We start from the raw sequence: 27,250 nt of genomic DNA, 5'->3' as shown, positions 1-27,250 counted from the left end.
ATTACATTTATTGATTTGCGTATGTTGAACCAGCCTTGCATCCCAGGGATGAAGCCCACTTGATCATGGTGGATAAGCTTTTTGATGTGCTGCTGGATTCGGTTTGCCAGTATTTTATTGAGGATTTTTGCATCAATGTTCATCAAGGGTATTGATCTGAAATTCTCTTTTTTGGTTGTGTCTCTGCCAGCCTTTGGTCTCAGGATGATGCTGGCTTCATAAAATGTGTTAGGGAGGATTCCCTCTTTTTCTATCGATTGGAATAGTTTCAGAAGGAATGGTACCAGTTCCTCCTTGTACCTCTGGTAGAATTCAGCTGTGAATCCGTCAGGTCCTGGACTCTTTTTGGTTGGTAAGCTATTGATTATTGCCACAATTTCAGAACCTGTTATTGGTCTATTCAGAGATTCAACTTCTTCCTGGTTTAGTCCTGGGAGGGTGTATTTGTCAAGGAATTTATCCATTTCTTCTAGATTTTCTAGTTTATTTGCATAGAGGTGTTTGTAGTATTCTCTGATGGTAGATTGTATTTCTGTGGGATCGGTGGTGATATCCCCTTTTTCGTTTTTTATTGCATCTATTTGATTCTTCTCTCTTTTCTTCTTTATTAGTCTTGCTAGCGGTCCATCAATTTTGTTGATCTTTTCAAAAAACCAGCTCCTGGATTCATTAATTTTTTGAAGGGTTTTTTGTGTCTCTATTTCCTTCAGTTCTGCTCTGATTTTAGTTATTTCTAGCCTTCTGCTAGCTTTTGAATGTGTTTGCTCTTGCTTTTCTAGTTCTTTTAATTGTGATGTTAGGGTGTCAATTTTGGATCTTTCCTGCTTTCTCTAGTGGGCATTTACTGCTATAAATTTCCCTCTACACACTGCTTTGAATGTGTCCCAGAGATTCTGGTATGTTGTATCTTTGTTCTCGTTGGTTTCAAAGAACATCTTTATTTCTGCCTTCATTTCATTATGTACCCAATAGTCATTCAGGAGCAGGTTGTTCAGTTTCCATGTAGTTGAGCGGTTTTGAGTGAATTTCTTAATCCTGAGTTCTAGTTTGATTGTACTGTGGTCTGAGAGACAGTTTGTTATAATTTCTGTTCTTTTACATTTGCTGAGGAGAGCTTTACTTCCAACTATGTGGTCAATTTTGGAATAGGTGTGGTGTGGTGCTGAAAAAAATGTATATTCTGTTGACTTGGGGTGGAGAGTTCTGTAGATGTCTATTAGGTCCACTTTATGTAGAGCTGAGTTCAATTCCTGGATATCCTTGTTAACTTTCTGTCTCGTTGATCTGTCTAATGCTGACAGTGGGGTGTTAAAATCTCCCATTATTATTGTGTGGGAGTTTAAGTCCCTTTGTAGGTCACTGAGGACTTGCTTTATGAATCTGGGTGCTCCTGTGTTGGGTGCATATATATTTAGGATAGTTAGCTCTTCTTGTTGAATTGATCCCTTTACCATTATGTAATGGCCTTCTTTGTCTCTTTTGATCTTTGTTGGTTTAAAGTCTATTTTATCAGAGACTAGGATTGCAACCCCTGCCTTTTTTTGTTTTCCAGTTGCTTGATAGATCTTCCTCCATCCCTTTATTTTGAGTCTATGTGTGTCTCTGCACGTGAGATGGGTTTCCTGAATACAGCACACTGATGGGTCCTGACTCCTTATCCAGTTTGCCAGTCTGTGTCTTTTAATTGGAGCATTTAGCCCATTTACATTTAACGTTAATATTGTTATGTGTGAATCTGATCCTGTCATTATGATGTTAGTTGGTTATTTTGCTCGTTAGTTGCTATTGTTTCTTCCTAGCCTCGATGGTCTTTACAATTTGGCATGTTTTTGCAGTGGCTGGTACCGGTTGTTCCTTTCCATGTTTAGTGCTTCCTTCAGGAGCTCTTTTAGGGCAGGCCTGGTGGTGACAAAATCACTCAGCGTTTGCTTGTCTGTAAAGTATTTTATTTCTCCTTCACTTATGAAGCTTAGTTTGGCGGGGTAGCAAATTCTGGGTTGAAAATTCTTTTCTTTAAGAATGTTGAATATCGGCCCCTACTCTCTTCTGGCTTGTAGAGTTTCTGCCGAGAGATCAGCTGTTAGTCTGATGGGCTTCCCTTTGTGGGTAACCCGACCTTTCTCTCTGGCTGCCCTTAACATTTTTTCCTTCATTTCAACTTTGGTGAATCTGACAATTATGTGTCTTGGAGTTGCCCTTCTCGAGGAGTATCTTTGTGGCGTTCTCTGTATTTCCTGAATCTGAATGCTGGCCTGCCTTGCTAGATTGGGGAAGTTCTCCTGGATAATATCTTGCAGAGTGTTTTCCAACTTGGTTCCATTCTCCCCATCATTTTCAGGTACACCAATCAGACGTAGGTTTGGTCTTTTCACATAGTCCCAAATTTCTTGGAGGCTTTGTTCATTTCTTTTTATTCTTTTTTCTCTAAACTTCCCTTCTCTCTTCATTTCATTCATTTCATCTTCCATCTGCGATACCCTTTCTTCCAGTTGATCGCATCTGCTACTGAGGCTTCTGCAATCTTCGCGTAGTTCTCGAAACTTGGCTTTCAGCTCCATCAGCTCCTTTAAGCCCTTCTCTCCATTGGTTATTCTAGTTATCCATTCTTGTAATATTTTTTCAAAGTTTTTAACTTCTTTGCTATTGTTTTGAATTTCCTCTCGTAGCTCAGAGTAGTTTGATCGTCTGAAGCCTTCTTCTCTCAACTCATCAAAGTCATCCTCCATCCAGCTTTGTTCCGTTGCTGGTGAGGAACTGCGTTCCTTTGGAGGAGGAGAGGTGCTCTGTTTTTTAGAGTTTCCAGTTTTTTTGTTCTGTTTTTTCCCCATCTTTGTGGTTTTATCTACTTTTGGTCTTTGATGATGGAGATGTACAGATGGGTTTTTGGTGTGGATGTCCTTTCTGTTTGTTAGTTTTCCTTCTAGCAGACAGGACCCTCAGCTGCAGGTCTGTTGGAGTTTACTAGAGGTCCACTCCAGACCCTGTTTGGCTGGGTGTCAGCAGCGGTGGCTGCAGAACAGCGGATTTTCGTGAGACCACAAATTCAGCTGTCTGATAGTTCGTCTGAAAGTTTTGTCTCAGAGGAGTACCCGGTTGAATGAGGTGTCAGTCTGTCCCTACTGGGGGGGTGCCTCCCAGTTAGGCTGCTCAGGGGTGAGGGACCCACTTTAGGAGGCAGTCTGTCCGTTCTCAGATCTCCAGCTGCGTGCTGGGAGAACCACTACTCTCTTCAAAGCTGTCAGTCAGACAGGGACCTTTAAGTCTGTGGAGGTTCTTCGTGAGTTTTTGTTTGTCTGTGCCCTGCCCCCAGAGGTGGAGCCTATAGAGGCAGGCAGGCCTCCTTGAGCTGTGGTGGGCTCCACCCAGTTCGAGCTTCCTGGCTGCTTTGTTTACCTAAGCAAGCCTGGGCAATGGCGGGCGCCCCTCCCCCAGCCTCGCTGCCGCCTTGCAGCTTGATCTCAGACTGCTGTGCTAGCAACCAGCGAGACTCCGTGGGCATAGGACCCTCCGAGCCAGGTGCGGGACACAATCTCCTAGTGTGCCGTTTTCCAGGCCCGTTGGAAAAGCGCAGTATTGGGGTGGGACTGACCTGATATTCCAGGTGCCTTCTGTTTCCCCTTTCTTTGACTAGGAAAGGGAACTCCCTGACCCCTTGCGCTTCCCGAGTGAGGTAATGCCTCGCCCTGCTTCGGCTCGCGCACAGTGCGCTTCACCGACTGTCCTGCACCCACTGTTAGGCACTCCCTAGTGAGATGAAACCGGTACCTCAAGCAGAAATGTAGAAATCATCTGTCTTCTGTGTCGCTGGGGCTGGGAGCTGGAGACCGGAGCTGTTCCTATTCGGCCATCTTGGCTCCACCCCTGTGTTCTTAATATTTTGAGAAATAATGACAGTCTTATGCCTCAAATTGTTATATTATCAGACATTTTCATTTTAGTTTGGAAGTGGGTGGGGACTTTGACCTTGCAAGATTTATGCTTATGTATGTATCCAAAGCTTGAAATTGGTAATTAAATTTTTCTTCAATTAGTAAGATGGTAGTTTAGATGGGTTAAAAAAAAAAACAAAACTTCAGCCAACTTACATTTAAAGGAGCAATGAACAATTCACAAATTGGGCAGCCGAATCACAGCATATTCGGAGAGACTCTGGGGATGCTTTGTGGTCAGAACAAATTAATAGACCAAAAAAGGAAAGTGGCTTTCAGAAATTGACAGCGAGGTACAGAAACAGCTATATTGGTTACAGATTGGTTTTTGCCTTATTTGAACACAGTTTGAACACTTAGCAGTCTGTAAGTGGTTGAAGTATGGCCGCTGGGATTGGCCAAGACTCAGCTATTGTTATAGGTCCACACTGCTAAGTTACATTTTCAATCTTGTCTGCCTGTTAAGCTAGGTTGCAGTTCATCCACAAGGACTCAAATATAGAAGTACAGAGTCCTTCTCAGGCCATGTTTAAGTTGCTTTAGCAGATGCAAGGTGAGTCTTGGTTTTCGCTTGTTAACTTCTTGAAGTAGAAGGCAAAATCAGTGATTATGTATCTTATTGGATATGTTATAAGGTAGATGCTGATATATTTTCCTGAAGAGCAACATGTCAAAATTGAATATATATTGATTTACAGTTGAAAACTTTTTTTTTTTTTTTAACTTTAGGAGATGCTAACTAGTTTGGCACAGAAATGGTTCCCTGAGCTGCCTCTGCTTCATCCTGAAATAGGATTACTCAAATACATGGTAAACTTTGTTTCCCTTGCGAATTACTACTCTGCAGAGGGTGTTGAAAAGTGATAATATTAAATTTGTGTCAGTGTTAAACTTATAGTATCTTTTAAATAAAAATATTCCTGATGAATATTTTATGGGTATTAGAACTTTTTCTTATGACCCTTTAATGGTTGCATGGTATGTATTTGTATTGTTATGTAAATTTGCATTATCTGTTTTTCTGTTTTCTTCATCCTCATTCAGTACATTGCATGGCACTTATTTGAATTATATGTGTTTACTTTTTGAAATGACAAAATAAAATTTTAACTGCTATTTCAAGAGTTAGTATAAAAACAAGATATTGCTAGCCCTGAGGGATTTGAGCACAATGGGTTTTTTAAGTTAAAGCAGTCTGGGAAAAAATTCTAGAGAGGTTGGCTAAGGTAGAGATGTTGAGGTGGGTATGGTTTTCTAGGTAGGCAGGATTCAAAAGCTGGAGATCAGCAGGGGCCATACCGAGCGGGATTAGTAAACACTGGTTCTCAGGACAGAATCTGTTAGTCCTGCGATTTATATTGCCTTCTACGGTGAGGGCCTAGATGAGGTATTTATTCATTAAGATTGTCATGAAGTTCATTATAATGGCTTAAATATGGTACAGAGAGGGATATTTGTGTAGACATGTGAGTTTATTCTAAAAAATATTCAAGATTAAAGTTCCCTAACTTAAATAATTACTCTAAACTCTTTCTAGACTAGACTTTAAAATGATGTGACTTTTTCTTGCAACTATTTAACTCTAGCTTAGCGATTACCTTATGCAGTGTGGGCAAATGAGTATGTACTGCCACATGGGACTTGAAAATTAATATTTAAAAATATGCTAATCTACTTTATTATAGAAGATTATTAAAGGGTTGACTCATGGTTTATTGAAGCCTTTAATGGCTTTCTGATGTTTAACAGTAATATATGCTTAGGAATTTTTTGTAGGTTGATTATATATTGTAGAATACTTAAATGTACTGACAAGACTTAAAAAAAAAACCCAGAAAACAATTCTACAGTGCCTCTTACCGAAACTGCACCACAGTAAAACTTAGCTTTGTTTAAAATGTTGATGATCATATTTTAGTATGAAAAATTATTCCTTTTAAAAAGTAGCAGAAATATCTAGTAAAATTAGTTATTGAAAGCCATTTTCACTTCTAGGGACTCCAAACAGGGGCAGAGGTGTTAGAATTACTTCATAGTAGTCATAATTTTTGGAATAATCTTTTCCATTTGACACCTACATTTTTGTCATTATTTTACCTTATTTATTTTTTGTTTTTTAAAAATGTATATTTCAGTAGTTTTTGGGGTACACGTGTTTTGTGGTTACATGGATAAGTTCTTTAGTGGTGATTTCTGAGATTTTAGTGCACCCGTCATCTGAGCGGTGTACACTAACCCAATATGTAGTCCTTCATTCCTCACCCCCATCCCAATCGGTTGTTACTTTAGTATTTTTTAGGAAACTTAAGTGGTTTTTCAAGTAAACATTAGGGATCCTAGGATGCATGTCTGGTTAATTCTAGCCATTTCCTTAATCTGTTCTAAAATTATAGCAGTAATTAAATGTATGGTGATTACACTTTGGGTAGGAGGAGTTTAAGAGCCAGGAACTGGAGAAAGTACACAGTTTTAAAGATTTTAATTTTGTTGGTTTTTCCAGTACAGTTGATGGTGTCCAAGTCACTTAATAGCATGTAACTAATTATTTTGATGATTTTTAAGTGCTAGGATTGTTTGGATTCTTCAACTGTCATAAAAACTTGTGCCTAGAACTCTGGTGGTCTCCTTACAATGAGCTTGGAACGAGATCTTCTTGATGCTGAGCCCATGAAGGAACTTAGCAGCAAGCGTCCTTTGGTACGTTCTGAGGTTAATGGGCAGATAATTCTGTTAAAGGTAAGCCTAACTTCTTCTTACTTGTGGGAGATTCAGCAGCTTAAAGGATAGTGGTGCTGTTACATTTCAGGAAAGAAAAAACCTCACTGTTAGTTTTCTAAAGTATATGAGTTGACTGGCATGATAATTGTGCTTGTAGTTTGGTTGCCACAACTAATTTTCACTTTTAAAGTTTCCCTCAATTGAACAATGAGAACACTTGGACACAGGGCGGGGAACATCACACATGGGGGCCTCTCATGGGGTGGGGGGCAGGGGGAGGGATAGCATTAGGAGAAATAACTAATGTAAATGATGAGTTAATGGGTGCAGCAAACCAACATGGCACATGTATACATATGTAATAAACCTGCACGTTGTGCACATGTACCCTAGAACTTAACGTATAATAATAAAAATAAGTATATAAAAAAGGTCATTAAATAAAGCTTTGTCTCACAAGAACAAAAAATAAAGTTTCCCTCATTTCCCTAAATAGAATATGTCCTTAATAGGATATGCTGTCCTTTTTTTGGGGTGAACTTATTATATTCATCCAATATCTTTTTAAAATTCTTGATTTTCTTACATTTCTCCTGGAAATCTCAGCTATGTTGTCAGTACAATCTTCTACTCCTTAATTTCTTCTTCTCATTGATCTGGGAAACTTAATCATGATGATAAGATAATTAATTTGGCCTTAGTTGCTACACATTTTAGAATGTGTGGCAGGCTACAGGTAGAATTGCACTTTCCTTTTCCAAATTATAGCATTCAAAGAAGATAGAAAAGTACTTATAAAATTAAAAAATAAAGTTAGATTTGATTTAACTTAAAATAATGAATTGTGTTTAAATTGGAATGGTATATAATTATAATGAGATTTTCATCTTGGAATTACCAGTGCCTCTTTTTTTGGTACAAGGGCTATTCTGTGGATGTTGACACAGAAGCCAAGGTGATTGAGAGAGCAGCCACCTACCATAGAGCTTGGAGAGAGGCTGAAGAAGAGTCAGGGTTACTACCATTGATATTCCTGTTTTTATGTAAGGTAAAGTTCTTATGCTAATCTCTTGCAGAAACCATTTTATCTTGCAGAAACTATTTTATTTAAAATAAATTTTAGCTCCAGGTTTTAGAGCAGCAGTTCATTCCCTTTAACATAAAAGAAAAATTATCCTATAGAATCAGTGTGTGCTAAAAATATGTTGAAGAAGTTTTTACTTGGAGTCACAGTCTCTGTTTTGCTTCTTAGTCTGATCCTATGGCTTATCTGATGGTCCCATACTACCCCAGGGCAAACCTGAGTGCTGTTCAAGCCAGCGTGCCTTTAAATTCAGAAGTAAGTAAAAAGCACTATTTATTTCCATGGATGTATTAAATGAGAAAATAACACCTAATATTTATTCAAGCATGCTACATGCTATATACTTTGTAAAATTTTGACTCGTGGTGTTCTATTTAATTGTCACCTCAAACCTGTGGTAGAAGTTATCATATTATATGGATGAGAAAAAGGGTTAAAGGGATTAGATTAAGTGACTTGCACAGGGTCCCTTAGCCAGAGGTAGAGCTGGACTCGAAATTAAGTCTTTGTGGTTCCAAAGCCCAAACTTGTAACTACTAAGCTGTGCTGTATGTGAACTGCCTAATATAGCACTTGGTATTATAAGTGCTTAAGTGGCAGCTTTAATTTTTATCATTGTAAGTTTAGGATTAGTGATAACAGTAAAGGAGGCCCTGATTCTTCTTATGGAGTAACACTGTTTCAGTCTCTTCTAGCTACTTTACATGGTTGATATTTGTAATCCAAGTCTTCTTTGAGATGATAGAACAGGTGTCCTCACACCCCAGGTCGCAGACTGGTACCAGTCTGTGGCCTATTAAGAACAGGGCGGCACAGCAGGAGGTGAGTGGCAGGTGAGCAGGCATTACTGCCTGAGCTCCACTTCCTGTGAGATCATTAGAGGCATTAGATTCTCATAGGAGCATAAACTCTATTGTGAACTGTGCATGTGAGGGATCTAGGTTGCGCACTCCTTGTAAGAATCTAATGCCTGTGATCTGAGGTGGAACAGTTTGATCCTGAAACCAACCCCCTGCATCCATGGAAAAATTGTCTTTCACGAAACCAGTCCCTGGTGCCCAAAAGGTATGATTGTACACACACACACATACAAACACACGCACACACAGTATCACCATTACAAAATCAATGCTTCATCTGGTCTTTCTCTATGCTGTATTCTTATTAGTGGTTCATTTGGAGGAAACTTTACTCACTTCTAGAGCAGTCTTTTAATTAGAGAACAGTTTCAAGATTAAAATGATTTGCCTACTTCCTCACTTCTTTTATGTGTACTTATCTATAGGAAGCTTTAAAGGTCATGAAAGGTGTTGCCCAGGGCCTGCATACATTGCATAAGGCTGACATAATTCATGGATCACTTCATCCGAACAATGTATTTGCTTTAAACCGTGAACAAGGAATTGTTGGAGATTTTGACTTCACCAAATCTGTGGTAAGAGATCATGGTTTTACAAATAAGTTCTAGACTTTAATATTATTAAGCAGTAGTTCAGCACTTATATATAATATAATACTTTATTATAGGATCTTTGTCTTCAGTTAGACTGTGTCATGTAGTATAAGCAACTATTTGTCCTCAGCTGGGTGCTAGAACAACAGGAGTATTGTGTATTTTAACCGTTAAGTCTTAGGAGCTACCTGACATTGTATACTCAATGGCATTGACAACATTAATTATTTTATCATCATTAGGAAACATTTAATTGCTAGGAAACACGCAAGGAAACTAGGTGGCCATCTCCCAGCCTCTCTCCACTGGTGTCCCTCCGTCTATAGATACAATTTACATATACGTACTTTGCTATTTTTTGATTAAAAATGTGCATTTTTAGAAACCTGGGAACCTTGGACTTTTTAGTTTAAATCCTGATTCACCTCTAATGGCTGTTAATTCGGTGTCATATTACCTCAGAATAGGCAGTTTGTAGAGATAGCAAAGATCACACAATTTAAGAGCATGTTGTGATTTTGTTGTTGTTGTTATAATGGAAACAATTCTCTATTTTAATTGAGAAATAAAAATTATATATGTTTATCATGTACAACATGATGTTTTGAAGTATGTATACAACGTGGAGTGGCCAAATCAGCAATTATTTTTCTAAAAATAACAGCTTTATTGAGATACCATTCATATAATGTATACAATTCATTAATAGTTTGTAGTACATTCACAAAGTTGTGCAGTGATAATCAGTATTGAATTCCAGAACATTATTATCATTCCCAAAAAGAAAATCCATACTGATTAGCAGTCACTCAAATTTCCCCCTCCTTCTCAAGCCTGGAAACCACTAATACACTTTTTGTCTCTATGGATTTGCCTATTTGGACATCTCATGTAAATGGAATGATACAATATGTGGCCTTTTATGCTAATTTCACTTAGCATAGTGTTTTCAGAGTTCATCCATGTTATTGACTGCATCAGAATGCCATTCCTTTTTATGGCCAAATTATATTTCATTGTATGGATGCACCACATTTTGTTTATATATTCATCAGTTGCTGGACATTTGGGTTGTTTATACTTAATGGTTATATGAATAATGCTGCTATGAGCTTTAGCATACAGTATTTTTTGTGTGGACATGTTTTCATTTCTCTTGGGAGTGGAATTACTGGGTTATATTGTTTTACTTTTTGAGGAGCCAAACTGTTTTCCAAAGTGGCTACATCATTTTAAATTCTTACCAGTAATGCGTAGGGATTTTGTTTTCTCTGCATCCTTGCCAATATTTGTTATTATCTGAGCAATTCCCTTTGACTGGTATAGGTTATAATGCTTTTATACTTTGGTCATCTGCAAGTCATAGCGTAATGCTACTGGAGTATATGTAGTCTTAATGGTTTTCATATGGTAGCTCAAAAAGATGAGAAAATGAAACTGCAACTGTAATCAAAAGCTGGATTGTACAGGATTTATACAGATTGATTTTCTGAAATATTTACTTTATTACATTAGTTTAACAGAAAATTAAGATATCCTAAGAAATATACTAAATTATGAATTTTGAAAGATCTCAACCTTCAGGGGTTCTGGTTAGTTTACCTTTTGAGCGTACTATTTGCATAATTGTAGATATGACTACAATAATTACTCTTCTCTTTACTCATTCATCACCTGTTATTATTCCCCAAAATACTGTTTTTAATCTTCAGTTAAAAATATTTATTCTGAAATATTGATCAAACTCACCTTTGCTACATTTTCCATGCAATTTTCAGATTGAAGTGGTCATCACGAAGATAAATTTGAAAAGTAGTCTGAGGTCAAGATCATTGCTTTCCAGACCTTATAGTGTATATGACTCACCTGGGGTTCATGTTAAAATGAAAATTAATATTCAGCATTTCTGCAATGGATCATCTGCATTTCTAACAAGCTACCAGTTAATGCTGTAGTTCCTGTCCCTTGTTCCATACTTTGAGAAGCAAGGATCAAAATCGTAGCTAGAAAAAAGATAACACAGTGATACATGCTAGGCATTGTATCTCTGTAAGGTAGACATTATTTCCATTTTACAAATTAATTTAGGCTCAAAGAGGTTTACACCTACTATGTACCCATAAAAATTAAAAATAAATTTTAAAAATGGACAAAAAGGAGGTTAAAGCTCTCGGTCACACAGCAAATAAATAGGAGAGTGGGAAATTGTAACCAAGATCTGCCTGAATATAGGGTTCATGCTGTTGTCACTGATCATCTTTGACATGTTAGAAATGGTATATTTAGAGAATGATCAGTAAGGAAGGAAAGTGCTTTGTAGGATTTCAGTTCTTAAATGAATTATTTAGAATTTTCAGAATTAGAACATAGCACTGCTACTCACTCTTGTGAAATTTATTTTTTAAAAAGAGTATCAAATGTTTAATCACAGAATCAGTGGTTGTTAGTATTAAATCTGTTCAAGTCTACAAAGTGAATGTAATAAAAGTCTCATAGTTAATTTATTAGACTGATTTTAAGAGCAATTTATAATAGCAGAAATTGGTAAAAATATTTGAAAGCAAGGGAATGAAATATTTAAAATGAATTTGTTTTTTGTATTGATTAAATGCAGAGTACTTCACAGAAAGTCACCTCAACTGTGTTGTATCTAAAATATTTAAAATATTGTTTTCGTAGAGTCAGCGAGCCTCAGTGAACGTGATGGTTGGTGACTTGAGTTTGATGTCACCTGAGTTGAAAATGGGAAAACCTGCTTCTCCAGGTTCAGACTTATATGCTTATGGCTGCCTTTTATTATGGGTATGTAATTTTTTTTTGTTGAAATAGATCGTATTTATATATATTTCAGTATATAAAGTGATGATTTTATAGTGATTCTCCTTAAAAGTAAAAAGCAGACTTTTAGTAGAACTTAAGTTTTATCAAAAACTATTGATATGCTTCCTATTACCTATTGTGTACTTTCTACAAATTGGCTTGATACATATTTTAGGTATGATGCTATTATCTTAGTTCTGTTGAAGTCAAGATTAACAGTGAAGATGATTTTGTCCTACATTAATCTGAAAGCAGTTCATGCATATGTGGAAAATAAATGTTAAATGAGCCTTGGGTATATTCCTGCTTCCAGTGTAAACCAAATAGCTATTTCTCATCTATAGTTTAAGAATTAAGAAGTTGGATGGAGCTGGAGGCCATTATCCTAAGTGAATTTGCTCTGGATCAGAGAGCTAAATACTGCATGTTCTCACTTATTAAGTGGGAGCTAAACACTGAGTACATTTGGCCACAAAGAAGGGACACTGGGGTCTAGTTGAGGGTGGAGGTTGGGAGAAAGGTAAGGATTGAAAAACTACCTGTTAGGTATCAGGCTGATTACCTGGGTGACAAAATGATCTGTACACCAAACTCCCGTGACACAGTTTACCCGTGTAACAAACCCGCACATGTACCCCTTGAACCTAAAATAAAAGTTGGAAGACAAAAAAATAAAAAGCTTGTTTCATTTTGTACTGCTATTTTACATAGAGAGTGCCTCTTTTTCCAAAGTCTTGAGCGTGACAAAACCTTATCTTTGTTGATCACATAAATAAAAATAATCTCTTTGTTAGAAAAACAAGAGTTAAGAGGGATTAAGCATTAAGAGAAGGAAGACTATTCTTATCAGCCCAGGGGCCAGCAAGCATTTTCTGTAAAGGACCAGATGGTCTCTGTTGCAAGTACTGAGTTCTGCTGCTATAGCATGAAAGCAGCCATAGACAGTATGTAAACAAATCAGTGTGGCTCTTTTCCAGTAGTACTTTATTTGTGGATATTGAAATTTGAATTTCATGTAGTTTGCATGTGCATGAAATAGTATTCCTTCAGTTTGCTATTAAACATTTAAAAATGTGAAAACTACCCTTGGCTTGCAGCTGTACAAAAACAAGTAGTGGAATCAGTTTGGTGCAGAGGCCATATAGTTTGCTGATCTCTGTTCCAATCAGTGTAATAAGGTCACAAAAAGAAATAAAAGTCATAGAGTTTGAAAATTAAGAAATAAAGCTGTCTTTATTTGCAGACGACATGCTTAATTATGTAGAAAATCTTTGAGAATGAACATAAAAGCTACTAGAACAAATGAGTTTAGAAAGATAGCAGTTTTAGTTTCAATATAATTGTGTTTTTATATTAGCAACAAATAATAGGAAATTAAAATTTAAAAATCATTTACAAAAGTATTAAAATATGGAATTTGTAGGGGTAAATTTAGCAAAAGATGTGCAATAGTTGCACACTATTAAAACTACAAAGCATTGTTCAGAGAAACTCAGGAAGACGTAAATAAATGGAGAGATACACCATGCTCATGGACTAGAAGACATTGTATGGATATCAGTTGTTCTTAGATTGGCTTATAGATTTGATGCAATTTCAACAAAATTGCTGGTAGATTTTGCTTATTTTTTCAGAAATTGACAGTTAGATTTTACAATTAATATAAAAATGGAGAGGATCTGAGATAGCCAAAACAAGTTTGAAAAAGAACAAAATTGAAGGACCCAAACTACCTGATTTTATGACTTAATAGATTCTAGGAAATTAAGACAATGTAGGCCTAGAGTGGTGGCTCAAAACTGTAATCCCAGCACTTAGGGAGGCTGATGCAGGAGGATTGCTTGATGCCAGGAGTTCAAGACTAGCCTAGGCAACACAGTGAGAACCCCCTGTCTCTACAAAAAATAAAAATTAGCTGGGTGTAATGGTGTGTCTATGGTTCTAGCTCCTTGGTAGGCTAAGGCAGAAAGATTGTTGGAGTCCAGGAGTTTAAGGCTACAGTAAGCTATGGCTGCTCCACTGCACTCCAGCCTAGGCTACAGAGCAGGACCCTGTTTCTAAAAACAAAAGTGATACTGCTGTGAAGTTAGATGTCCAGATGAATGGAGCAGAATAGAGACAATATAAATAGACTGCACATATATGATAACTGGCTTTTGACAAAGATGCCAAGGCAGTTCTCTGGGTGAAAGGAGAATCTTCAACAAAAATGATACAGGACAACTCATACCGGATGTAGAGAATAAATTTTGATTCATTCCTTATACCATACACAAAAATTAGCTCAAAATGTGTATCAGACCTAAATGTAAAACCTGAGTCTAAAACTTATAGAAGAAAACATAGGATGAAATACTTGACTTTCAATTTGTCAAAGATTTCTTAAGTAGGACACAGAAAACATCAACTCTAAAAGAAAAAATCATTTTGGATTTCATCAAAATTGAAAACTTTGCTCTTCTAAAGACATTGTCACAAAAATGAAAGGCAAGCTACAGACTAGGAGAAAATATTTGCAAAACATATATCTGACAAAAACATTATATCCAGATTATCAAGAGCTCCTACAATCAATACTAAGAAGACTACCCAGTTAAGAAATGGGCAAAATATTTAAACAGGCACTTTACCAAAGAAGGTGTCCACATGGCATGTAAGCATGTGAAAGATGCTGTGAACACCATTTGTCATTAGGGAACTACAGATTAAAACTAAAATGAGATACCACTATTCTACTCACTATAATGTCTTAAAAAGATCGTACCAAGGGTTGCTTAGATGTGTTGTACCTAGAACTCATATATATTGCCGAGGGGAATGTAAAGGGAACAACCACTTTGAAAAACATTTGGCAGTTTGTTAAAAGGTTGAACATATTCCTACTTTATGACCCAGCAATTCCACTTCTAGATATTTAGCCAAGAGAAATGAAAGCATATGTCCACACAAAGACTTGTATGTAAATACTGGAAGAATTTATGTGTAATAGATGAAAACTAGAAACAACTCAAAGTCCATCAACAGATGAATGGAAAAACAGTCTGCTATATATGTGTCTATCCATTGGAATACTACTCAGGAATAAAATGATTGAATTATAAATATAACTCAGTAAGATGGATGAGTCTTAAAATAATTCTGCCAAGAGAAAGAAGCCAGATGATATGGTTTGGCTGTGTCTCCACCCCAATCTCACATTGAATTGTAATCCCCACGTTTCAAGGGTGGGGTCAGGTGGAGATAATTGAATCATGGGGGCAGTTTCCACCATGCGGTTCTCATGGTAGTGAATAAGCCTCACAAGATCTGATGATTTTATAAGGGGCATTTTCCCTTTTGCTCGGCACTTCTTACTGCCACCATGTGAAGAAGAATGTGTTTACTTCCCCTTCTGCCATGATTGTAAGTTTCCTGAGAACTCCTCAGCCATTTTGAACTGTGAGTCGATTAGACTTCTTTCCTTTATAAATTACCCAGTCTTGGGGATGTCTTTATTAGCAGTGTGAGAATGGACCAATACAGTAAATTGGTACAGAGAGTGGGATGCTGCTGTAAAGATACCCGAAAATGTGGAAGCAACTTTGGAACTGGGTCATGAGCAGAGGTTGGAGGGCTCAGAAGAGGACAGGAAGATGTGGGAAAGTTTGGAACTTCCTAGAGACTTGTTGAATGGCTTTGAGCAAAATGCTGATAGTGATATGGCCAGTGAAGTCCAGGTTGAGGTGGTCTCACCTGGAGATGAGGAACTTGTTGGAACTAGAATAAATGTGACTCTTGATGTTTTAGCAAAGAGACTGGCGGCATTTTGCCCCTGCCCTAGAGATTTGTGAAACTTTGAACTTGAGAGAGATGATTTAGGGCATCTGGTGGAAGAAATTTCTAAGCAGCAAAGTGTTCAAGAGGTGACTTGGGTGCTTTTAAAAGCATTGTTTTATGTATTCACAAAGATATGGTTTGGAATTGGAACTTATGTTTAAAAGGGAAGCAGAGCATAAAAGTTAGGAAAATTTGGAGCCTGATGATGCAGTAGAAAAGAAAACCCATTTCTGGGGAGAAATTCAAGCCAGCTGCAGGCATTTGCATAAGTAACAAGTAGCTGAATGTTAATCGCTAGGACAATAGGGAAAATATCTCCAGGGCATGTCAGAAACCTTCGCAGCAGCCCCTCCCACCACAGGTACAGAGGCCTAGGAGAAAAAAATGGTTTCATGAGCTGGGCCTACGGTCCCCCTGCTGTGTGCAGCCTTGGGACATGGTGCCCTGTGTCCCACCTGCTCCAGTCGTGGCTAAAAGGGGCCAAGGTACAGCTCAGGCCATGGCTTTAGAGGATGCAAGCCCCCAAACCTTGGCAGCTTCCATGTGGTTTGAGCCTGAAGGTGCACAGAAGTCAAGAATGGTGGTTTGGGAACTTCCACCTAGATTTCAGAGGATGTATGGAAATGCCTGGATGTCCAGGCAGAAGTTTTCTGCAGGGGTGGAGCCCTTATGCAGATCCTCTGCTAAGACAGTGCAAAACGGAAATGTGGGGTTGGGGCTCCCACACAGAGCCCCAACTGGTGCACTGCCTAGTGGAGCTGTGAGAAGAGGGCCACAGTCTTCCAGACCCCAGAATGGTAGATCCACTGACAGATTGCACTGTGTGCCTGGAGAAGCAACAGACAATGCCAGCCCATGAAAGCAGCCGGAAGCAGGGCTGTAGCCTGCAAAACCACTGGGACAGAGCTGCCCAAGGCCGTGGGAGCCCACCTCTTGCATCAGTGTGACCTGGATGTGAGACATGGAGTCCAAGGAGATCATTTTGGAGCTTTAAGATTTGACTGCCATGCTGGATTTTGAATTTGCATGGGGCCTGTAGCCCCTTTGTTTTGGCCAATTTCTCCCATTTGGAACAGGTGTATTTACCCAATGCCTGTACCCCATTGTATGAAGGAAGCAACTAACTTGCTGTTGATTTTACAGGCTCATAGGCAGAAGGAACTTGCTTTATTTCAGATGAGACTTTGGACTGTGGACTTTTGACTTAATGCTTAAATGAGTTAAAACTTTGGGCGAGTGTTGGGAAGGCATGATTGGTTTTGAAATGTGAAGACATGAGATTTGGGAGGGGCCAGGGGTGGAGCAATATAGTTTAGCTGTGTCCCCACCCAAATCCCACCTTGAATTTTAATAATTCCTATGTGTCAAGGGCAGGCCCAGGTGGAGATATTTGAATTATGGGATGGTTCCCCCATACTGTTCTCATGACTTTAGCCCTATGCCTGCATGTATATTTAAAGTTGTCTGGTTTCATTGAACCAGCACCCTCATGGAAATAAATTGGCATGATTTTCACCAATGCTTCAGTAATCTATTCTTTATATCAGAAGGGTGAAAGTCAACATATCAAGTATTTTTTTTGTTTGTTTCTGGGAAGACTCATAAGATATCCCATAAGTGTGGTAATAGCAGTTTTTATTCCACCTATTTCCTTTAAATGATAGTAAAAAGCTCCATGAGTAAATATATTGTCTGATTTTCTACTCTTATGTATTGTTGATTAGGGTCCTTTAAAAATTTTATTTTTAAATTAACTTGTACAATGGACTTTTTTTTGGTATACATTCTATGAATTTTAACACACCTATAGATTAGTGTAATAACCACTGCCACAGCCAGGTTGCAGAACAGTTCCATAACCCAGAAAATTCCTGTGTGCCATCCCTTTGTAGTCACAGCCTCCTCCCAACCCTTAAACACTGGCAACCACTGACCTTTTATCACTGTGTTTTGTGCTTTTAAGAATGTCTCACACATAACAATATGAACCTTAAATGTGAATGGGTTAAATGCCCCAATTAAAAGACACAGACTGGCAAATTGGATAAAGAATCAAGACCCATCAGTGTGCTGTATTCAGGAGACTCATCTCACATACAAAGACACACATAGGCTCAAAATAAAGGGTTGGAGGAATATTTACCAAGATAATGGAAGGCAAAAAAAAAAAAAAGCAGGGGTTGCAATCCTAGTCTCTGATAAAACAGAATTTTAACCAACGAAGATCAAAAAAGTCTAAGAAGGGCATTACATAATGGAAAAGGGATCAACGCAACAAGAAGAGTTAACTATCCTAAATATTATATGCACCCAATACAAGAGCACCAAGATTCATAAAGCAAGTTCTTAGAGACCTACAAAGAGACTTAGACTCCCACACAATAATAGTGGGAGACTTTAACACCCCACTGTCAATATTAGATCAACGAGACAGAAAATTAACAACGGTATTCAGGACTTGAACTCAGCTCTGGACCAAGTGGACCTAATAGACATCTATAGAACTCTCCACCCCATATCAACAGCATATACATTCTTTTCAGCACCACATCACACTTATTCTAAAATTGACCACATTATCGGAAGTAAAACACTCCTCAGCAAATGCAAAAGAATGGAAATCTTAATGGTCTCTCAGACCACAGTGCAATCAAATTAGAACTCAGGATTAAGAAACTAACTCAAAACTGCACAACTACATGGAAACTGAACAACCTGCTCCTGAATGACTACTGGGTAATTAACAAAATTAAGGCAGAAATAAATAAGTTCTTTGAAACTAATGAGAACAAAGACACAAGGTACCAGAATCTCTGGGACACAGCTAAAGCAGTGTTTAGAGGGAAATTTATAGCACTAAATGCCCACAGGAGAAAACAGGAAAGATCTAAAATTGACACCCTAACATCACAATAAAAAGAGCTACAGAAGCAAGAGCAAACAAATTCAAAAGCTAGTAGAAGACAAGAAATAACTAAGTTCAGAGCAGAACTGCAGGAGCTAGAGACATGAAAAACCCTTCAAAAAATCAATGAATCTAGGAGCTGGTTTTTTGAAAAGATTAACAAAATAGACCACTAGCCAGACTAATAAAGAAGAAAAGAGAAAAGAATCAAATAGACACAATAAAAATGATAAAGGGGATATCACCATTGATCTCACAGAAATCCAAGCTACCATCACAGAATACAATAAACACCTCTATGCAAATTAATTAGAATATGTAGAAGAAATGGAAAAATTCCTGGACACATACACCCTCCCAAGACTAAATCAGGAAGAAGTCGAATCCCCGAATAGACCAATAACAAGTTCTGAAATTGAGGCAGTTATTAATAGCCTACCAACCAAAAAAGTCCAAGACCAGATGGATACACAGCCAAATTCTACCAGAGGTACAAAGAGGAGCTAGTACCATTCTTTCTGAAACTGTTCCAAACAGTCGAAAAAGAGGGACTCCTCCCTAACTCCTTTTATGAGGCCGGCATCATCCTGGTACGAAAACCTGGCAGAGACACAACAAAAAAACAGAAAATTTCAGGCCAATATCCCTGATGAACACTGATGCGAAAATCCTCAATAAAATACTGGCAAACTGAATTCAGCAGCACATCAAAAAGCTTATCCACCACAATCAAGTTGGCTTCATCTCTGGGATGCAAGGCTGGTTCAACATATGCACATCAGTAAACATAATGCATCACATAAACAGAACCAAAGACAAAAACCACATGATTATCTCAATAGATGCAGGAAAAAGTCTTTGATAAAATTCAACACCCTTCATGCTAAAAACTCTGAATAAACTAGGTATTGATGGAATGTATCTCAAAATAATAAAAGCTATTTATGACACACCCACAGCTAATACCATACTGAATGGGCAAAAACTGAAAGCATTCCCTTGAAAACTGGCACAAGACAGGGATGCCCTCTCTCACCACTCCTATCTAACATAGTATTGCAAGTTCTGGTCAGGGCAATCAGGTAAGAGAAAGAAATAAAGAGTATTCAAATAGGAAGAGAGGCAGTCAAAGTCTCTCTGTGTGCAGATGACATGATTGTATATTTAGAAAATCGCATCGTCTCAGCCCCAAATCTCCTTAAGCTGATAAGCAACTTCAGCAAAGTCTCAGGATACAAAATCAATGTGCAAAAATCACAAGCATTCTTATACACCAATAACAGACAAACAAAGAGCCAAATCGTGAGTGAACTCCCATTCACAATTGCTACAAAGAGAATAAGATACCTAGGAATACAGCTAACAAGGGATGTGAAGGACCTCTTCAAGAAGAACTACAAACCACTGCTCAAGGAAATAAGAGAGGACACAAACAAATGGAAAACAAATTCCATGCTCATGGATAGGAAGAATCAGTATCATGAAAATGGCCATACTACTCAAAGTAATATATAGATTCAGTGCTATCCCCATCAAGCCACCATTAACCTTCTTCACAGAATTAGAAAAAACTACTTTAAATTTCATGTGGAACCAAAAAGCCCATATAGCCAAGTCAATCCTAAGCAAAAAGAACAAAGCTGGAGGCATCACGCTACCTGACTTCAAACTATAGTACAAGGCTAAAGTAACCAAAATAGCATGGTACTGGTACCAAAACAGATATATAGACCAATGGAACAAAACAGAGGCCACAGAAGTAATGCCTCAGAAGTATCTACAACCATCTGATCTTTGACAAACCTGACAGAAGCAAGCAATGGGGAAAGGATTCCCTATTTAATAAATGGTGTTGGGAAAACTGGCTAGCCATATGCAGAAAACAGAAACTGGACCCCTTCCTTACACCTTATACAAAAGTTAACTCAAGATGCATTAAAGACTTAAGACCTAAAACCATAAAAACCCTAGAAGAAAACCTAGGTAATACCATTCAGGACATTGGCATGGGCAAAGACTTCATGACTAAAACACCAAAAGCACTGGCAGCAAAGGCCAAAATTGACAAATGGGATCTAATTAAACTAAAGAGCTTCTGCACAGCAAAATAAACTATCATCAGAGTGAACAGGTAACCTACAGAATGGGAGAAAATTTTTGCAATCTACCCATCTGACAAAGGTCTAGTATCCAGAATCTACAAAGAACTGAAACACATTTACAAAAAGAAAACAACCCCATCAAAAAGTGGGCAAAGGATATAAACAGACACTTCTCAAAAGAAGACATTTATGTGGCCAACAAACATATGAAAAAAAGTGCATCATTACTGGTCATTAGAGAAATGTAAATCAAAACCACAATGAGATACCATCTCATGCCACTTAGAATGACAATCTTTAAAAAGTCAGGAAACAATAGATGCTGGAGAGTATGTAGAGAAATAGGAACGCTTTACATTGTTTGTGGGAGTGTAAATTAGTTCAGCCATTGTGGAAAATAGTGTGGCGATTCCTCAGGCATCTAGAACCAGAAATACCATCTGACCCGGCAATCACATTACTGGGTATATACCCAAAGGATTATAAATCATTCTACTATAAAGACATGCACACAAGTTTATTGCAGCACTGTTCACAATAGCAAAGACTTGGAACCAACCCACACGCCTATCAGTGATAGACTGGATAAAGAAAATGTGGCACATATACACCATGGAATACTATGCAGCCTTAAAAAATGATGAGTTCATATCCTTTGCAGGGACATGGGTGAAGGTGGAAGCCATCATTCTCAGCAAACGAACACAGGAACAGAAAACCAAATACCACATGTTCTCACTCATAAGTGAACATGTTCTCACTCATAAGTTGAGCAATGAGAACACATGGACACAGGGAGGGGAACATCACACACTGGGGCCTGTTGGGGAGTGGGGGTCTAGGGGAGGGATAGCATTAGGAGAAATACCTAATGTAGATGATGGTTTGATGGGTGCAGCAAACCACCATGGCATGTGTATACCTATGTAGCAAGCCTGCACATTCTTCACATGTATCCCAGAACTTAAAGTATATAAAAAGAGAAAAAATAGAAAAAAATAAAAAATAAAATAAAAATAAAAAAGAATGTCATATTAGTGGTATCATACAGTATATAATTTTGTGAGTCTAGCTTCTTTCATTCAGCATGTGAATCATCCTTTATGATTCATTCAAGTTGTCTAATGTAGTTTTTCCCTTTTTTGTTTCTGAGTAGTGCTCTGTTGTATGTACATACCAAATTTGTTTGTTCACCTGTTGCAGTACATTTGCATTGTTTCCAGTGTTTGACTATTGTAGATAAAGCTACTGTGAACATGTGTTTATAGGTTTTTATGTGAACATAAGTTTTTGTTTCTCTATGGTAATTACCCAGGAGTGAAATTGCTGGGTCAGATTGTAATTGTATGTATTATTCTTTAAGGACCTGCCAAACTATTTTCCAGAGTGGCTGTACTATTTTTCATTTTCACCTGCAATATATGAAAGTTTCAGTTGTTCAGCATCATTGTTGGCACCTAGTGTTGTTATTATCTTCTATTTTAGCCATTCTCATAGGTGTGTGGTAGTGTTTTCATTGTGGTTTTAATTTCTCTAGTGGATAATGATGTTGAGCATCTTTTAGTTTATTACTGGCTTTCTGTATTTTCTTTGGTGAAGTGTCTGTCTTTTGCCTGTTTTTTAATTGGATTTTTGTTTTCTTGCTGTAGAGTTTTGGGCATTCATAAATATATTCTAGATACAAGTCCTTTATCAGATGTAATTTGCAATGATTTTTTCTGGCCTGTAGCTTTTCTTTTTTATTTTCTTTTCAGTGTCTTTTGCAGAGAAAAGGGTTTTAATTTTGAAGTTTAATTTATTATTGTTTTCCTTTTATGTATTATGCTTTTAGTGTTGTGTATGAGAACTCTTCGCATAACCCAAAGACTTGAATATTTTTTCTTATATTTTCATCTAAAAGCTCTATAGTTGTGTGGTTTACATTTAGAGCTAAGATCTCTTTGGATGTAATTTTTGTGTAAGGTGAGAAGTTTATGTCAGGGTTCATGTTTTTGCATATGGATGTCCAATTTTACACCATTTTTTTAAAAGAGTGTTATTCTCTGTTGAATTGTCTTTGTGGTTTGTAATTGGGGTTTGTTTATCGCGGCAAGGTCTGATAAGTGAAGTCTGCTGGCTTCAGTGTGGTGCATAGATAAGGGCTTAGAAATGTAAAGAGGCTTGGGGGAAGGGTGGGCAGCACGGAGACGTTTGAGGGGAGTGCCAAGAAGCTTTTTGGGGCAGTTTGTCTTTAAGACGGAATCTCACTCTGTTACCCAGGCTGGAGTGTAGCGGCACAATCTTGGCTCACTGCAGCCTCTGCCTCCCGAGTTCAAGTGATTCTTGTGCCTTAGCCTCCTGAGGAGCTGGGATTATAGGCACCCGCCACCACGCTCAGCTAATTTTTGTATTTTTAGTAGAGATGAGGTTTCACCATGTTGACCAGGCTGGTCTTGAACTCCTGACCTCAAGTGATTCACCTGCCTTGGCCTCCCAAAGTGCTGGGATTACAGGAGTGAGCCACCAGACCTGGCTGCTTTTCCATGTATATTTTACAGACAGCTTGTCTGTGTGCACAAAAGCCTTGCTGTGATTTTGTTTGGAATTGCATTAAAACTGTAGATCAATGTGGGGAGAATTGACATCTTTACTACATTGGGCCTTTAATTTGTGAACTCCGTTTATTTAAATTTTCTCTGGTTTCTTTTATCAGTGTTTTGTTATTTTAGGCTTACAGATTCTATACATGTGTTGTTAGATTTATACCTAAGAATTTCATGTTTGGAAGCTATTGTGTTTTTAAAAAATTTTTGTTTTCTAGTTGGTCAAGTTCTTTTTTTACAACAGTATTTTTTTGATAGTAAAGTTAGTTTGGTATGAAAGGCCGTGTATACTTTGACCTTCCTCCTCAAAGAATTGGGCAATTTGTTATGAAAACACATAGTGTAAAATATATAAAAGGGCAAAAAGTCAAGATCCAAGGGCTGTGCTTAAAAAGGTAATATTCAGAGTTAAACTGGAACCATTATCAAAAGATTTTATTTACAAAGCCATGAAGGGATTACTGTCACTTTGTCTTTAAAAAATTTTTAGAAATAGCAATAATAAAAAAGTAATTGTTTTATAGCAAAGCTCTAGAATACTAACTAGATATTTTGGGCATGTCAAAGATACTGTGGTGTTAGGTCATTTTTCTTATGAGACCCAGATTAAATGAAGTGTTCTGAAGACTGCCTACAGAAAATTCAAAACAATGGACAATTCAAGTGTTGTGGGTTGTTACCTTCAGTAATAAACCATATCTTTTTTTAAACGTTTAAATTAGGTTTGGGGGTACATATGCCGGTTTGTTATATAGGTAAACTCGTGCCACAGGGGCTTGTTGTACAGATTATTTTGTCACCCAGATACTAAGCCTAGTACCCAATAGTTATTTTTTCTGCCCCTCTCCCTCCTCCTACCCTCTGCCATTAAGTAGGCCCAGTGTCTGTTGTTCTCTTCTTTGTGTTCATGAGTTCTCAACATTTAGTGAGAACATGCAGTATTTGGTTTTCTATATCTTTTAACTGAAATATATGGAATATAGTTTTATCATGACACCATTTGTATTAAGGTTCTTCACTATATTTTTAGGTTATTATGGAAATCTTAAAGGCTTTTTCTAGAAGCCAGTTTTTAAAAAGTGTAACAGTTCTGTCTGATGTTACATTGAAGAAGAATTGTGTTTTCGTGTGTGTTGAGGAGTACTGCTGTGAAGAAGTTGAATATAAAGAAGTGAATGGCCCCCTTTCTTTGTTTATTTTTATTTATTTATTTATTTTTAAGAGATGGGGTCTCACTATATTGCTCAGGCTGGTCTCAAACTCCTGAGCTCAAGCGATCTTCCCACCTCGACCTCCCAAAGTGCTGGGATTACAGGCATGAGCTACCCAAGTCTGGCCCCCTTTTCTTTATTCAGTGACACATTTTCAGTGTTGCTTTCTCTGAAATGCATTTTTTCCTGCTTTATTTTTCTGTTACCATATTATACACTTATTTATCTTTATTATTGTCTGCTTCTACCACTCGAGTGGAAGCTTTTTGGGAGTAGCTTGTCTGTCTTGTTTGCCACTATATCCTCAAATGCCTAGAACTGTGCCTGGTGCAAAGTGGGCACTCAAATATTAGTTGAATGAATGTTTAAATTTTAGCCACAGTTATATGCTGAAATTTTAGGCTTTAAAAAATAATTCCATGTTTTTTTCCTGAGGTCATTTACTTGTCTCTCATTTATGGCCCCATATACCTCATTTTATTCTTTAAAACCTTGCATGAAGATTTTATTCAGACTCTTAATATATTTCTAGGAGATGTTAGTGGTCATATTGATCACCCAGTGAACCTAACTTTGCATTTTCTGGACCTCCTTAATAACTTGAGACCCAAACCTTTATGTAATTTCAGTCACTTCCCCAAACCAGGATTTTGTGAATCTCTACAATTGTTATTTTTCAAAAGTAATAGAATCCAATCCATTATATTATTCTCCTAACAGGACTTCCTGTCCTCTCTTTTACTGTATCTGCTAATCTTAAATCTCCAGTGTGCTTATTTACTGTCCCCCTTTTCTTCCAGTTCATCAGTAACCTTCTAGCTTTTTTCTTTATTTACTCAGCCTTGGACCCTATCGTATCATTCCCAGAGTGTGCCTTATATTTCTATTTACTCCTGTTCTTCTGTTTAGTCTTTCTGGAAAAAACTCAATTTTAGATAAGCTATGGCCTGCCATTTATGAGTAAAAAATTCTTCCTCATTTCTCTCTTTTTTTTTGTTTTTTTGAGACAGAGTCTTGCTCTGTTGCCCAGGCTAGAGTGCAGTGGTGCGATCTCAGCTCACTGCAACCTCTGCCTCCTAGGTTCAAGCGATTCTCCTGTCTCAGCCTCCTGAGTAGCTGGGATTACAGGCGCACGCTGCCTTGCCTAGCTAATTTTTTGTATTTTAGTAGAGATGGGGTTTCACCGTCTTGCTCAGGCTAGTCTCGAACTCCTGAGCTCAGGCAATCCGCCTGCCTCGGCCTCCCAAAGTGTTAGGATTACAAGCGTGAGCCACCGCGCCCAGCCCCATTTCTCCTTTTTAAAGTTTTATTTCTATGCGTCAATAACTTTATAAAGGCATTACATTTTATTTCTTTAACAGAGTGTGACCAAACATATTTGTTTTTATTTTTTGTTTTTTTATTTTTTTGGAGATGGGGTTTTGCGCTTTCACCTGGGCTGGAGTGCAGTGGCACTACACAGCTCATTGCAGCCTCAATCTCTTGGGCTCAAGTGATCCTCCTGCCTCAGCCCCCTGAGTAGCTGGGACTACAGGTTGTATTACCACTCCTGACTCATTTTTGAATTTTTTTTTTTGTAAAGATGGGGTTTCACCATGTTGCCCAGCTTGGTCTCAAACTCCTGGGCTCAAGCAATTTGCCCACCTTTGCCAGCGTGCTGGTACTACAGGCATGAGCCACTGTGCCCAGCCCATATTTGTTAATTTAAGGACATTATTATGTCTATTTATAACATGGTGGTAACATCCTCCCTTGGTGAGAGCACATAGAGCATGTTTGGAACTAAGTGCTTTAGAAAGTTTTATCTCATTACACCCTCCTAACAAGCGTGTGAGGGAGTACGTTATTATCCAAAGTATAGATATGAGAATTTTGTGTGTGAGAGAGGAAGTACCTGAGTGATATCTCATTTCAGAATTTTAGTGTCTTGAGGCTCCATGCAAGACCACCTTCTGCCTTCACATCACATATTATTAAGCCTTGAAGGCAGTCTTCACTGAATCCAATGATGAACAACTGATGAAGGGAACCCAGGGCTTGGAAATAAGTTACCAGTAAATGCCATGGCATTGACCACTATGAAGTCCCTTGTATCATATTATTCCCCTTTTAGGTATCTTTAGGCTTGTCTCCTATGTGCTGTTTTTTAAGAAGTTCTCTGCTTACAAAGTCTTGCATGGATGTATTTAATACTTCTGTTTGGAATACAGGTACACTTTTCACACATGATGCCTGGTTTTCATGCGTAATCCAAAAATAAGAGACAATGGGAAAGTAATGTTGCATATGCTGTCCTTTCTTGAGGACCAGCTCATGTGACTTGTGATGAGCTCCCCCACCTTCTTTGAACCTTAGCAGTGCCTCTCAGGAACATGCTAACTAAGATAAATGGAGGGAAAGGAACATGGGTAGCAGCCCCTTAAAATCTAGAGGTATTATGATTCTAACATCATAATCAAGCAGACTGGGGAACAGAATTCATTATTGTAGAATTGAATGTAGGAGGATTAAGAGATACAGGCTGGGCCGGGTGCTGTGGCTCAGGCCTCTAATCCCAGCACTTTGGGAGGCCGAGGCGGGTGGATCACGAGGTCAGGAGCTCGAGACCATCCTGGTTAACACGGTGAAAC

At 38.0% G+C, this 27,250-nt stretch overlaps 1 protein-coding gene across 5 annotated transcripts in view; it reads left to right on the top strand.

Moving 5' to 3' along the window:
• STK31 (serine/threonine kinase 31) overlaps positions 1–27,250 on the top strand; it is a 135,290-nt gene that overhangs the window by 89,345 nt on the left and 18,695 nt on the right. For 3 of the 5 annotated variants that reach the window (XM_058446398.1, XM_058446404.1, XM_058446421.1), the window contains exons 17-22: positions 4,659–4,739; positions 6,540–6,665; positions 7,549–7,695; positions 7,900–7,986; positions 9,017–9,166; positions 11,864–11,986. In XM_058446398.1, the coding sequence (XP_058302381.1) occupies positions 4,659–4,739; positions 6,540–6,665; positions 7,549–7,695; positions 7,900–7,986; positions 9,017–9,166; positions 11,864–11,986 (714 nt within the window). The remainder of the gene's footprint in view (positions 1–4,658; positions 4,740–6,539; positions 6,666–7,548; positions 7,696–7,899; positions 7,987–9,016; positions 9,167–11,863; positions 11,987–27,250) is intronic. The other 2 variants (XM_032759232.2, XM_058446415.1) reach the window with 1 other exon arrangement.

Source organism: Hylobates moloch, unplaced genomic scaffold (genome assembly GCF_009828535.3).
Source record: "Hylobates moloch isolate HMO894 unplaced genomic scaffold, HMol_V3 SCAFFOLD_1, whole genome shotgun sequence".
NCBI classification, from domain to species: Eukaryota; Metazoa; Chordata; class Mammalia; order Primates; family Hylobatidae; genus Hylobates; species Hylobates moloch.
Note: the sequence above shows the minus strand (reverse complement) of the source record. Positions and strands in the feature narration are given on the sequence as shown.